The sequence below is a fragment of the Corylus avellana genome, chromosome ca6 (genome assembly GCF_901000735.1).
Source record: "Corylus avellana chromosome ca6, CavTom2PMs-1.0".
NCBI classification, from domain to species: Eukaryota; Viridiplantae; Streptophyta; class Magnoliopsida; order Fagales; family Betulaceae; genus Corylus; species Corylus avellana.
In genome coordinates, this window is record NC_081546.1 from 322,060 (window position 1) to 336,190 (window position 14,131).

Genomic DNA, 14,131 nt, shown 5'->3' on the forward strand with positions numbered 1-14,131 from the left:
TATAGGAGCCTCTTGGGATTTGGATAATGCTTCGGCGGCTATTGGGGAAAGTGGAATCCACAAAATTCATGTACCAGAAAAACGACTTTGCATTATCATCCACAAAATTATGTAGTCTTGTTTTTTTTTTTTAAATATCTTGTTGACAAATTCACACGCATCAAAATTCCTCGGCCAAACGACTTGGATATATACACAGATGGATGATGGTTCCTTTTGCTGGACTCTTCTTTTTTTTTTTTTTTTTTTTGGCGTTTTGACCTCATTCCGTTGGACTTGAAAACATGACACGTATTGCCAATCTTATCATAGGCTCAACCAAATCTATTTTTGTTTCCATATCAAGTCTCTTTCATACTTTAGTATTTCTGTAATATGTATATTTTAAGCTTTTACATTTTTTACTTGCAAAAAAAGAAAAAAGAAAAAAGTAGGGGGCATGAACCCATTCTATATTACTTTATTTTTTTAAGAGGCTGGGCTATCATTTAGATTTTTTAATATTTTTTTCATTGCGTAAACTAATTTTAAATTTTTTTCAGACGCAAGTTAGAGTGTCACACAAATAATTGAATTGAAGAGGTGTGACTTTTCTAACTTATGTCCTTTGTGCACCCACCCACACATGCCACAAACCAAAGCTGATGATTGATTGAGATTGTAAAAAGACCTCAAAAATAGTTATACACTTAATTTACCTAATAAACACAAACTCACAAAAGAACAAGTTTTATAAAACAGCCAAAAAGGACAAAGTATGGGGTTTTGGGTGAATCACCTAAAAGATGAGTTATCTATCTAGAGACTAGAGTATGATTTTGTTTGGCTACAGTTTCTATATGCTCCACTCCATTAAGCAAGCGGCTGAGAACTAAATTTCAGCCTTTATCTTCACTTTATTTGGCCAAAAAAGGCCAAATAAAAACAAGTCCACAATATAGGAGTCCTTTGAGGTGGACGGTGGACCCACTGTCTGAAAGTGTGTGCCTTTAGGATTTGTTATTTGTATCACCCATACCACTAATCAGACAAATTCAACCCTTGGATCAAAGATTATCTTTTGTGGGCCGCTGTAAAAGGTGTGTGGTTGATCATCTAGAAATGTAGTAGAATTCGGACAGAAAATTTTAGAAGATCCGGATCCTGTAAGTTAGTATCTACCTAGGCTTGGTTATATTATCCACCTACCCATTAGACGGAGAGGAACTAACAAAATTTATTTTGTGGTATAAGAGAGATGACACATTTCTAACCCTCTCATGTCACTCTTAACAGCCAGATAGAGGTACTGTAAGGCACACACTGAGCGGCACTTCTTCTCGTGCAAATTTACGGTTGCTAGTCTTTATCAGCTTCGTGTTTTTGGCTTGTTTTAACTGTCTACATTCCTCTCAGCAACTGCGGTAACCAGTTATACCCAAAACGCTGAATTGTCAATCCTTTTGGAGAAAGATTGGCCACTACTTATTGGTGGTTGCTGTAGCTCCTAGCATGACAGTTGTGCTGGAATTCTACTTATCATTAACTTTTTTTTTCGTGCATACAAGAATGTTTGCTCGGGAAATGTCCATCTGGAAACCTGATAAGATGATAAAGCTGGTGTGGGAATGTATATAGTTGAATAAATTCTATTTTTCTAACTTGGGCTTTTTTTAGCATTGCGCCTGTCATGTTAAGCTCTCTTGGGTATTACATATTCCGGCTTGCCTTTGCTGCATATCCAGTGGCCTGATGGGTTGATTTATCGGTGATGGGGTTTGGGAGAAATGGGTGGTGGGGTGTTTTGGAATTGGGTTGTGTGTATAGATGAGTTGAGTGTTCAGATTTTCCTATCAAAAACACCTTCATGATAGTCAGGTTCAGCCTCCTTGTTGCTGCTTCAGTTGCAGCCTTTGCAGTTAGGCAGCTCAATATCAAAACCTCAAGGTCATCGACCTCTGCAGTCAAGCCTTCAGGTACTCCTTTCTATGAATTTCGTGTGTGTCTCTGTGTGTGTGTGTGTGTGTGTGTGTGTGTGAATTGTGTGATTACGTATCACTTATCTAACTGTTTGTTGCCAATACCAGTTCTCTCATGAAGAAAGTTGATTTCTTTTGTGTGCATAAGTATCACTTATCTAACTGTTTGTTGCCAATACCAATTCTCTCATGAAGAAAGTTGATTTCTTTCTTTTGTGTGGATAAGTATCACTTATCTAACTGTTTGTTGCCAATACCAATTCTCTCATGAAGAAAGTTGATTTCTTTCTTTTGTGTGGATAAGTATCACTTATCTAACTGTTTGTTGCCAATACCAATTCTCTCATGAAGAAAGTTGATTTCTTTCTCCCATCCATATTTTTTTAGTCTGAGAAATCTTTCCATAACGTTTTGTCTTCCATTTTCTTGTAAGCTTTCTGCTAAAACATAGTATTTTCTGGTGACGCTGAAACTCAGAAAATGCAGAAGCAAGCTTTGAACTTCAGTGTGAGGGGGGAGACAAAGAGCAGAATACATATTCTAATGCTAGACTCAAAGAGGAGTATGTAAGTACATATTCTATTCTTGATTGGATTTCCGTCACTTTTATGGCCACACAAATTAAATCTGACTTGCAAGTTTGATATGTGTTTTCGGTAATTTTCTTTAATGTAAGGTGTTTTCTAACTTTATATTGCAGGGGGAGGAGGAAGAGGAGGAAGAAGAGGTTAAACTAATTAACAGTATATTTAACAGAACTCATGGCAATCCACCTGATGTTTATGATGATGAGATTTTGCCTGAATTTGAAGATCTTTTATCTGGGGAGATTGAATATCCATTACCTGGTAACAAGATTGATAAGGCAGAGAAAGAGAGAGCATATGAAATGGAGATGGCAAACAATGCAAGCGAATTGGAACGGATGCGGAAACTAGTAAAGGAATTAGAGGAGAGGGAAGTGAAGCTTGAAGGTGAATTGCTTGAATACTACGGACTGAAGGAGCAGGAATCAGATATTCTTGAGATACAAAGGCAACTCAAGATCAAGACAGTAGAGATTGACATGCTCAATATTACCATTAACTCTTTGCAAGCGGAGAGGAAAAAGCTTCAAGAGGAGATTGCACAAGGAGTTTCAGCAAAGAAGGAGCTAGAGGTGGCAAGGAACAAGATCAAGGAACTGCAAAGGCAGATTCAGCTTGAAGCTAAACAGACGAAAGGCCATTTGTTGTTGCTTAAGCAGCAAGTTTCTGGTTTGCAGGCCAAAGAGGAAGAAGCTGTCAAGAAAGATTCTGAAATTGAGAAGAAGCTGAAAGCTGTGAAGGAGTTAGAGGTCGAAGTTGTGGAGCTTAAGAGGAAAAACAAAGAACTTCAACATGAAAAGCGGGAGTTGACCGTAAAACTTGATTCTGCTGAAGCTAGAATAGCAGCCCTCTCCAATATGACAGAGGTCAGAATCGGAATGCTCTTTGCGTGCATAAATGATCTTGTCACATCTGCTTTTCTCTCTCCTTCTTCTTCTTCTTTTGCTTGTTTTCTTTTTAACTGGGTGGGGGACGGGGGTGCTAGAAATTTAAGTTGCTCTTTTGGCTTCTGTTTTTGTTATACTTCTACTGGCCAAATAAAATGCTGGCATGGTTCCCTCTATGAATGAAATCTATAGATGCATAAATATTCACCAATGATATAATAAGTACCTATGATAGGATATTTTCTGTTGCTTAAAGAGGTAGACTTTCCTCATCTACTGTGTCTTGAAGTTTAAATGTTGACTTCACATCTTTTACTCCTAATAATTTAACCATGTAACTTGCCAAAAAGTTATCAGTGAAATACTAGAATAATCAAATGCTAATAGTTGAGATCATTAGGTAAATGCTGGACACACATTATACCTACTTAGTTTGTAACTCAAAGGCAGAACAACATTGCATCATCTCTGAATGATTGTTGTAGTTAGTTCCAACCTTTTTTAAAAAAAAATTATTAATCTATGGCTATGTTGTTGTTCAAGATAGCATGTTTATTCACAACAAGGAGTGAAGTGATCAAGAAGAAGTGTGTTTAGATATTTAAGGATGGCCTGATATAACAACTTGATGAAAGTATATAGGGTATTTGAAATAATAAATCAAATATGCTTTGATCGGTGCTGGTACATGTGATGGGTTATAAACTCATTCTTTATGTGCTTTGCCTCAACACTGCAGACTGAAATGGTTGCCAAGGCAAGAGAGGAGGTCAATAATCTAAGGCATGCAAATGAGGACCTGTCAAAGCAAGTGGAAGGACTTCAGATATATCGATTCAGTGAAGTTGAAGAGCTAGTGTATCTTCGTTGGGTCAATGCATGCTTGAGGTATGAACTCCGGAACTATCAGGCACCACCAGGAAAGATATCAGCTCGTGAACTCAACAAGAGTCTGAGCCCCAAATCCCAAGAGAAGGCTAAGCAGCTGATGTTAGAGTATGCAGGATCAGAACGTGGGCAAGGGGACACAGATCTTGAAAGCAATTTCTCCCACCCATCCTCTCCTGGAAGTGAGGACTTTGACAATGCCTCTATTGATAGTTCCAATAGTAGATATAGCAGTCTCAGTAAGAAACCTAGCTTAATCCAGAAGTTGAAGAAATGGGGCAAAAGCAAAGATGATTTGACTGCTCTTGCATCACCAACCAGATCTCTCTCGGGAGGTTCCCCAAGCAGGGCAAGCATGAACCAGAGACCAAGGGGTCCATTGGAATCCCTGATGCTAAGGAATGCAGGTGATAGTATAGCCATCACTACCTTTGGCAAGATGGAGCAGGAACTTCCAGAGTCTCCTGAAACTCCAACTCCCCCAAATATTAGAACGAGGGTATCATCAAGTGACTCACTAAATAATGTTGCAGCATCATTCCATTTGATGTCTAAATCAGTTGATGGAGTTCAAGATGAGAAATACCCTGCTTATAAAGACCGGCATAAGTTGGCTTTGGAGAGGGAAAAGCAGATTAAAGAAAGAGCTGGGCAAGCAAGAGCGCAGAAGTTTGGTGACAAATCAAATTCGAATCTATATGAACCTACAGCCAAGGTTGAAAGAGAGAGACCAGCAACTTTGCCGCCAAAACTTTCTCAAATAAAGGAGAAGGTGATTGTCTCTGGTGATTCAAGTGACCAATCTAATGATGGTAAGAGTGGTTCTCAAATAATAAGCAAGATGAAACTTGACCACATTGAGAAGAGGCCTCCTAGGATGCCTCGGCCACCTCCTAAACGATCTGGAGGTTTTTCTGCTGGTACAAATACAAATTCTCTGGGTGGAATACCGCCTGCACCACCTCCACCTGGTGCACCACCTCCGCCACCACCACCCCCTGGTGGACCACCTCCGCCACCTCCTCCACCAGGAAGCCTGCCAAGAGGGGGAGGGAGTGGTGATAAAGTTCACCGGGCTCCTGAACTGGTTGAATTTTATCAGACATTGATGAAACGAGAGGCAAAGAAGGATATACCATCATTAATCTCTTCAACATCTAATGCATCAGATGCCAGGAGCAACATGATTGGGGAGATTGAGAACCGATCATCATTCCTTGTAGCTGTGCGTTACATTTCCCCTTTATATTCATTTATGTTCCTGTCTTGGGCTTAAAGTAGAGGTGTTTGTTATACAAATTTAACTAAGTGTGAAAACTGTATGCACTGGATCCAGGTGAAAGCTGATGTGGAAACTCAAGGTGATTTTGTCATGTCATTGGCAACTGAAGTCCGAGCAGCTTCCTTCACCAACATAGAAGATCTTGTGGCTTTTGTAAACTGGCTAGATGAGGAACTCTCTTTCTTGGTATGCTATAAATTAAATTAAGTTCTCATTATCAAATATTGCCCTTCTGTCTGAGATACTAACACCGCTTTCCGGTTTGTTAAGAATTGTAAACTTCACCAGACAGAAAGTGCAATCTTATCAGTCCTCTTCTTTTTTTCTTTTTCTTTTTTTCTTTTTTTCTTTCTGGCATTCTACTAAGCAAGCTTCAAAATTTCTGAATGTCCATGAATTGAGCATGCATTTAAACTTCCCTGGTGACATTTCTGTAGCTGTTTCATATTGTTTAATTATTTTTTTCTTTCTTTGCCTGTGGTAAGGTTGATGAACGGGCAGTTCTTAAGCACTTTGATTGGCCTGAGGGGAAAGCAGATGCATTAAGAGAAGCGGCTTTTGAGTACCAGGACCTGATGAAATTAGAGAAGCGAGTATCTTCTTTCGTCGATGATCCCACGCTTCCGTGTGACGATGCTTTGAAGAAGATGTACTCATTGCTAGAAAAGTAAGAAAGTCCTTCTCATAGAGGACTAGGATGGCTATATAGTTGTAGATATGCTTTTGAAACTTCATTCTAAAATGCCATCATTTCTTCTATGGGGAAAACTTAAATCATCCTTTTGTCTTTTTTAAGTTGTACTTTCCCCGACATCTTTTAAACTGTTAGGAGATCATTTATTTTGTTTTATACCTTCACTTGTTAATTGCTATATAAATGAAGTATAAATTCTTATCATTCTCTCAATATTTTGACAGAGTGGAAAATAGTGTGTATGCGCTCTTACGTACAAGGGATATGGCTATTTCACGATACAAGGAGTTTGGCATTCCAGTTGATTGGTTGTTAGATTCAGGAGTTGTTGGCAAGGTATGGTTTAAATTGTATGAAAAAATTCCTTTTTGGTTGATTGTGAGGTTGGCTTTAAAATGTTTTCTGAAATTTCTTAAAAAACATTTATTGTATTATGGAAGTAGCAATGTCTCAACAGCAAGATGTTCGGAAATGGTTTTCCAATGTGCACCCTGTAATGGCAATATGTTGCAATGTGCGTCAAATGCTTGCATGTATTATGCTGCAGATAAGTGATATAGCATTTTCCCCATTTCAGATAAAGCTCTCATCAGTACAATTGGCGAGGAAGTACATGAAACGTGTGGCGTTAGAGCTTGATGCAATGAGTGGACCTGAAAAGGAACCAAACAGAGAGTTTTTGGTTCTGCAAGGCGTGCGTTTTGCTTTCCGTGTTCATCAGGTATTGTATATTCTGTACTTAAGCTTATGCTTATTACAAACTTCTCTGTTAAGGTCTAGAAAAGAGTATTATCTAATTTATATGATTTACATTCAAATTATAATCACGTAGCCAAATTGGGAAACATTTAGGAGTGGGCTTCAATCTCTACAGTGTTCAATGTTGCAGCATGTTTTCATTGATGAATTAAGTTTAAGTGCTTGCTAAGTTTTCAAGCAAACATATAATGATAAACGTTTTCATTTGTTTTAAAAAAAAATCAAAGCATATTAAATGAAAACGCAATTAAAAAAAAAAACCAATTAAGCGTTTGATAAAATTGCAGTTCGACTTATAAAATAATGCATCTTTACGTGCAATCTGAAACTGCCAATTTTTTTTGTTTTCCAAACACCGTCCCAAACAGGACAATTTCCACAATTTTATTTAAAAACGTAGCCAAACGAAATTTGCATTTCATATCAAAGTTTAATAAACTTTTTTCGTATCAAAATTTCATTTCCTTATAGTGGATTTTAACTTTGGCTTGCACCCGTCTGCAGTTTGCGGGAGGCTTTGACGCGGAAAGCATGAAGGCTTTTGAAGAACTCAGGAGCCGTGTCCATGCACAGGTGCCAGAAGACAAAAAGCTAGAAACATGAGGGAGGGTTTTTCTTTTTTCATTTGAATTTCTCCTTTTATTTTTAGTTGTATATTCCCTCTCACTCCATGTTGCAAACAATATCATATATACTGGACATTGTACAATGACCAGGTCCAATTGAAGATAGAAAAGGAAAAAGAAAAGGCATATATAATTTGTATGAGCTCTGATCCACACTAACTTCTATATGCTTATTGTTGGGCATTGAAACCAAGTAACAAGAGAGCATCTATCTGGTTGTCATCACAATGGTTAGTTGATTTATTAACCCCAACCCATTAAAGTTTTCTTCAAAACAGGGTTGAATGAATTCAACCCTTCTACAAACAAACATGTGTTCAAAATACAAGTGATTCTCACATAGATCAATATCAAATCATCAATCATATGAACACTATAATATCCAAAGCGAAAAAAAGAATACTATTTATCAGTGTAATTCCACTACCGCATTGTGATTACAAGACTTCTGTTCAGGAACTTGGCACCTCCCACCTTTCCTTGAATCTCAGGAGGTAGAAGAATGACACGTCTTTGGTCCCCTGCTTCCACCAGTAACTCGGATCCACCCCTGTACTGCATATGTTAGAAAATAATAATGTCAATCAGAAATTCGGCAAATTCAACCAAGATTAAAGGAGCACAATAACATAACAGAACTATAAAAGTTTCTTATCCTTAAAATCCACTAAAAGGAATGTCTAAATTCGTACTTCTAGCATGCCATAATTTTTTCGATAAGTAAATTCCAATAGTTCAAAGAAGTATCTCTAAAATCTCTTTTTAGACCACTACTTCTGATTGTCTAAGCAAAAAGCTCAAAAAGCTTCACAAGCATATTCTCTTATCTGTTTATATTTTCTCTGCTCATTACATTTAAATATTTTAGAAGGTGAAAAAAAAAAAAGTCTTAAGATGTCATCGGAGAGATCCAAGTTTAAAGGTTAAAGGTTAAAGGTTCAAATTCTCCACCAGATTTATCATGACTTGAAATCTTGAAGGTTCCATTTCTAATTATTTTTCCAGCTTCAGGAAAAAAAGAAAATCACTCCATCTCACTCGGAATGCTTCCCCAACAAACAATAAAAGAAAAAAAAAACACTTGCCATAGACACCTGAAAGGGAAACAATAACAGAACATTAAGAACTATGATAAAAAGAGGTCAAGGATTTGAGTGGAAGGGTGGACGTACTTGATATAGCTTGATCTCAGACTTGTCAAAACCTGGCATGAGAAGGGTTACTGACTTCTTGGCTGAATCAAATTTTACCGATGACATATTGCTGCTGCGGCTTGCTGGCACAGAAAGAAGATTCTTTGCATCTTCACTTACAGTGTTGAGCAAAATTTTGTTCCAGTCAAGAGGGAAACTGAATTGGAATTGTGGAATGAAAGCAAAAGGCACGGGTGAAAAAGTTTTCTTGACTGTTTCCATTGATTCTACATTCAAATGTGGAGAAGCAATACCAAAAGCACCAGAAACTTGTGCTCCAGCTTGGATTGTACAGCCCCAATAACGTAATGCAGAATTGACAGAGATTGGACTATCTGGATGCATCATAAGGAAGCAGCCGAATTTATGCGGTTCTGAGAAGGCAGAGGATCCTCTCTGCATGGCACATGAATAATTAATAATCTCGTTGGGCCTACATCTAAATGTGGTCACAATAAAAAGGGAATCACATTTACCTCCAACATTTGTTCCAGAGTTTCCCATACTTCTGCACTCATTTTCCCATTCAGATAGGACCTGCTGCCGGTAATACTCATGGTTTCATCTACAAGTCTCATGAGTGAAGGACCAGCCACTCTCCCAAGATCAGTCTTTTCAGCCAGGTTCCGTAGATATTTCAAATACAATCTGTGCATCATCATGTTAAGGCATATAGATCAGAAGAGAGAGAGAGAGAGAGAGAGAGTTTCCAACCTTGCTTTACTGGCTGCACCTATAATCCGTAGAGTTTCCTCAGTGCTGACTCCATCATATATTATTACGTCAAATTTATCTTTTTTGTTGCTCCTTTGAGCCACATTACTCAAGAATCCTACAAGCCTCTCAAGTGCAAATGCCGAAAAAATAGAATCCATCCCAGGAAGCATCCCAAGCTCTTCTCCCACAATCTACACATTATAAACAATAGTCCATAAAGTCCTCCGAAATCTTTCAAATTAGACTGCGCAATAATATCCCCAACCATATTACGTACCCACCCCTTCGAGAACTCCTTGGGTCATATTAAGATGAGCATCTGCTTGCTTTAGTCGATTGAGAGGTTCAAGAAGCATCTGTAATAACCAACAACAAATCATCGAGTAACCACTCAAAGACAAAAAAAATACAAGGTGACAGAGAGTAAGATAGGAGGTTAAAAAACACACTTTAGTGGTTTCCAACCTAACAGCCGAAAGGTTCTTGTTGCATGTGACGGGAGAAGTTCCAATCTTACAATTCAAAAGATAATCAGCTGTGGGGTCTTGGTTATGTATCACCAAGCATGTGCTGAGCCCAGCCAATGCATAATGCTGAGAACCAGAGAGAGAGAGAGAGAGACAGAGAGAGAACTGAATTGAATTGAATTGGTTAAGGAATCACTAAATAATTTGTGGTAAATGGAAATCTTCAGTTATAAACTCCCAACATTATCTCTAGGGAGGGGAAAAAACGCAATTAGTTTGAAATCATGTCAAAGGAGCTAACTTCAAGTGGTAGACTGACATAATCTTTCAAAAATAATGCTCCTATAGAAAAAAGATAAAGGAATATCCAGCCTAAATAACCTGAGTGGTTTAGAAATAGTTCTTATATGCTCTCTTTTACAATAGTGAAGAAGCTCTGAGTTCTTGCTACTTTGATCGAGAAATAGTCAATTACAAAATGTTTCAGAAATCTTATTTGCACCATAATTTATCAAATGGAAACATCCTGAATTTTCCATGAATAACAATTACCCACTGTCTTTCTGAAAACATATTTAGAATCAATAGTCCGTTTATAGTTGCCCTAACTCAGATTAACACAATCTGTGCATAACATACTGCCTACATTTAGCGCAACCAAATTATATGAGAAGTAAAGCAGTTAACTTTTAACTCAAGAACCCACAAATTATCACCAAAAATAAATAGCAAAAACCACAAAACTCAAAACAACGATGCAAAATATGGCCATGTACCTGAGCGGCGAAAACCGCCGAGGTGGTCTTGCCGGACCCACCTTTGCCCAAAAAGGTGACCAATTTGGTTGACTGATGAGAAGAATTACTATCATCGCTGCCACTACTACCATTCTCTGCTGATAAATCCGCCACCGCAAAAGCTCTTCTTCGAAGAGTGGAACGGGAAGTGGGGTGTACGATAAGGATAGGAGAAAAGAGACAAGAAGCCATTCTTTGTAAGAGTTCTTGTTGGGAGTATGCGAAAGACGGAACCTAGCGGAGAAGGGCCCCTCTCCAATGGATATTCCTTTGTCTTTAGGAGGCTACAACGGGCTACAATGAGCAAAAGACCATCTTTTTCTCAGTGAAGCCTAATGTCAGCTTGTGAATTTTTAAAAAGGGAAAAATGTAAAATTAATCCTATCTATCTAGTTTACAATTAGTTTCATGTGGTATTAAAATAAACTCAAAGATCCAATGAGATATGCCAAAACAAAAACAATTTAGTCCTTACAATCAAATTTCGTCCACTAATTTAACATATTCTGTTAATGTGACACTGAATTAAATATGACAATTATCACAATTTTATTGACTCTAACATTTTATGTTATTATAATCTGTTAAGTCAGTAAACAAAATTTGACTGTAATGACTAAATTATTTTTTTTGGCATGCCACATGGACCTTTAAATTCATTTTGATTCCACATGGATTTAATTGCAAATAAGGTAAATAATAGGGACTAATTTTATATTTTTCCCTTTTAAAAATCAGCTCATATGATGAGTAGGAGATTGGCAAGATATATGGGATTTAGAGGATAAATGACTTCCTGACTCCAATTGATTAATGATTATCAGTATTAAGGACTTGGCTTACATGCGGTAGAGCAAAGTAACGCAGATGCATGTAATCCAAGTCCTATGAATAAAGATTGCAATTTGTTCAAAATAAAAATAAATAAATAATAAAATAAAAATTGTTTATTTCTTTATGATATGGAGAAATGTAATAATTTAGGTTTTTAGAAAGGGATTAGTGTATTAGCATCTTTAATTAGTCTGACTTAATATTGAAGAACAACCGCTTACATTCCTACTCTGTTGACGTGTTGAGGTACGAGTAACGAGAGTGATTAAGGTTTTGACCAAATTAAGGGAGAAATAAATGGTATTGAATATTGATATTGTTAGAACAGTTTTCAACACGGTGGATGCGCTTTCTTTGGGGTCTTCAATACGTCGTCGTGCACTTCAAATCACTACAAAAAGGACAGCATTGTCAAGGGGGTTTCCGGTTTCCCGGGGACACTCCAATGCCAAAGTCAGAAAGTTTCTAAGAGAAATATTGTGCTTCAGCGCACAATAATTCAATACGCTCAATAATATGTGTGAGGATATTTCAAGATTCAAGATCTTTTTGTACCTTGTGTAAGGGCCTATTTATAGGCTCTGGGAGATGAAGTAGACTTGGACTGGATCTTCTTATTTGAATTGGTTTGAGAGTCCAGAGTTGAGATAGAACTCAACAGCTATCATGTAGAGATAAACATTGAACAGATATCATGTAAAGATAATCTTGAGTAGTCATCTTGTAGAGATAAGTATGACGTCTTTATTCCAATATTATCCTAATTGGAATATAAAACTATCAATTAATTAAATAGTCCTTGTTATTTAATTAATATCTTCATGGGTCTATCATTGGCCATTGGGCCCAGAATTTGGTGGGCTTATAGTGTGAATTTATTCCCAACAGATATCATGACTATGATATATTTTTATTTATTGTTATTATTTCTCTTAATTTCTTACGTGCTAGCTGTCAATAATCAAATTGACACATACAAGGAATTCCATAAATTGCGTTAATTCTTTCATATATGTCGGTGATCTTGTGTCCTATATATAGAGGCTCCTTAGCAGCCGTCAATTAGTTACTTGAATATTTACAATCGCAAGCATATGATGGCAATTTCATCATCGACGTCGGAATCAGATTGGGCATGGCTTCCAACGGACCTCCTCGATTCGATTCTGCACCAGCTGGCCTCACCCATTGACAAGGTTCGTTTCGGTGCCGTATGCAAGTCATGGAGGACAGCGGTGAAAGAGCGACCACGTCAAGGCATTCAAATTCCCATGTTGTTGGTTCCCAGCAAACACAATATCAAGAAAACGCGTAGTTTATACAGCATCACCGACCGGACAATCTCTGACGTTAACCTCCGCATGCCTTACAATCGTAGAAGATGTTGCGGTTCTTCCTTCGGTTGGTTGATCTTTCTAACCAACACTTCGTCTATTACCCTATTCAACCCCTTCAGGAACAAGAAAATCCGTCTCCCACAGCTTCAAAAACTCAGAGGCTATACAACGAAGTCAGGTAAACAGTATACAGTCGAAAAAGTCACATTGTCCTCGGACCCCACTACTCTTGAGGACTCGGACTGCCTTGTTGTTGCAATATTTGGTGAATATAGTGACTTGGTTTTCATGAAATTAGGTGACAAATCTTGGACTTATGTGGATCATGAGCATGGACACTTGTTCTCTGATGTTTTATTTTATAAAGGCCAGGTTCTTGCCATTGATCATAGAGGTTTGCTTCTATCCATTGATGTTAATAGCAATCTAAAAAAGATACTTGCACCGAGAGATCTTGAGTATGCAGACCTGACGTATCTTGTGGAAACATCTATGGGAGATTTGTTGCTGATACGGAGGTTTCTCGCTTCTTGGCCTTTTGGAAATGACGGTCAGGGTATGACTGGTCATTTTGAGGTGTACAAGCTTGTTCTAGACGATGAAAGTGGAAAGGTGGTGAAACGGGTGGAGGTGAAGAACACAGGAGATGATGCCTTGTTCTTGGGAGACAATTATTCTATATCTATTCCAGCTTCCTACTTTTCGGGGTGCCATCCTAACTCCATATATTATACTGATGACTATACTGATACACGGCCATACTATCCCAATGGGCCGCTTGACATGGGTATTTTCAATTTAGAGGATCGAAGCATTCGACTACACTACAAACCAAATCCTTCGCACAAGTATATGCCTCCCCCAATTTGGATGCTACTGCCTATGTTGTAAGGGAAATAATATGTTGGACCAATTTTAGATGGCTTACTTGATTTTGTTTTTCTATTAATTATATTTTGTTTTAGCATTATTCTAATTGTTTTTCTCTTATATTTGTTTGTGTTTCATTTAATTCCAGATACAGACTCCAAGATTTTTTCCCAAATTCTTGTTCACATATGATTTGGTTGGTTCAAGAAATAACTAAGTTTAAATTGTTTATGTA

At 37.7% G+C, this 14,131-nt stretch overlaps 3 protein-coding genes across 6 annotated transcripts; 2 read left to right on the top strand and 1 right to left on the bottom strand.

Annotated features, from left to right (window-relative positions):
• Nucleotides 1-1,264: 1,264 nt before the first annotated feature.
• Nucleotides 1,265-7,823, top strand: LOC132183664 (protein CHUP1, chloroplastic). Of its 2 annotated transcripts, none has more exons than XM_059597023.1 (9): nucleotides 1,265-1,955; nucleotides 2,436-2,524; nucleotides 2,659-3,411; nucleotides 4,172-5,545; nucleotides 5,657-5,788; nucleotides 6,088-6,269; nucleotides 6,521-6,632; nucleotides 6,874-7,017; nucleotides 7,560-7,823. In XM_059597023.1, the coding sequence occupies exons 1-9, from the start codon at nucleotides 1,847-1,849 to the stop codon at nucleotides 7,656-7,658; spliced, it is 2,994 nt and encodes a 997-aa protein (XP_059453006.1). In that variant the 5' UTR covers nucleotides 1,265-1,846; the 3' UTR covers nucleotides 7,659-7,823. The 2 variants fall into 2 exon arrangements, with proteins under 2 accessions (XP_059453006.1, XP_059453007.1); XM_059597024.1 differs by having other exon boundaries at nucleotides 2,445-2,524.
• Nucleotides 7,824-7,897: 74 nt separating this feature from the next.
• Nucleotides 7,898-11,171, bottom strand: LOC132183665 (uncharacterized protein At1g26090, chloroplastic). Of its 3 annotated transcripts, none has more exons than XM_059597028.1 (7): nucleotides 10,835-11,171; nucleotides 10,041-10,103; nucleotides 9,873-9,947; nucleotides 9,589-9,782; nucleotides 9,351-9,522; nucleotides 8,854-9,270; nucleotides 7,898-8,236 (listed from the first exon to the last, which is right to left on the bottom strand). In XM_059597028.1, exons 1-7 carry the CDS (start codon nucleotides 11,045-11,047, stop codon nucleotides 8,105-8,107), a joined length of 1,266 nt encoding a protein of 421 aa, XP_059453011.1. In that variant the 5' UTR covers nucleotides 11,048-11,171; the 3' UTR covers nucleotides 7,898-8,104. The 3 variants fall into 3 exon arrangements, with proteins under 3 accessions (XP_059453011.1, XP_059453010.1, XP_059453008.1); XM_059597027.1 differs by having other exon boundaries at nucleotides 7,898-8,231; nucleotides 10,041-10,184; XM_059597025.1 differs by having other exon boundaries at nucleotides 10,041-10,184.
• Nucleotides 11,172-12,786: 1,615 nt separating this feature from the next.
• LOC132183894 (F-box protein SKIP23-like) lies at nucleotides 12,787-13,917 on the top strand. The gene has a single exon (XM_059597360.1). It carries the CDS (start codon nucleotides 12,787-12,789, stop codon nucleotides 13,915-13,917), a length of 1,131 nt encoding a protein of 376 aa, XP_059453343.1.
• Nucleotides 13,918-14,131: the final 214 nt, after the last annotated feature.

Excerpts from the sequence above, each read along its gene's own strand:
- LOC132183664 (XM_059597023.1), top strand. The coding sequence starts at position 1,847 with ATGATAGTCAGGTTCAGCCTCCTTGTTGCTGCTTCAGTTGCAGCCTTT. Across the intron at positions 6,633-6,873 it reads ATTCAGGAGTTGTTGGCAAG|ATAAAGCTCTCATCAGTACA; the intron begins GTATGGTTTAAA and ends TCCCCATTTCAG. Across the intron at positions 7,018-7,559 it reads TTGCTTTCCGTGTTCATCAG|TTTGCGGGAGGCTTTGACGC; the intron begins GTATTGTATATT and ends ACCCGTCTGCAG.
- LOC132183665 (XM_059597025.1), bottom strand. The coding sequence starts at position 11,047 with ATGGCTTCTTGTCTCTTTTCTCCTATCCTTATCGTACACCCCACTTCC. Across the intron at positions 9,783-9,872 it reads CCCAAGGAGTTCTCGAAGGG|ATTGTGGGAGAAGAGCTTGG; the intron begins GTGGGTACGTAA and ends TATAATGTGTAG. Across the intron at positions 9,271-9,350 it reads CTCTGGAACAAATGTTGGAG|AGAGGATCCTCTGCCTTCTC; the intron begins GTAAATGTGATT and ends TGTGCCATGCAG.
- LOC132183894 (XM_059597360.1), top strand. The coding sequence starts at position 12,787 with ATGGCAATTTCATCATCGACGTCGGAATCAGATTGGGCATGGCTTCCA.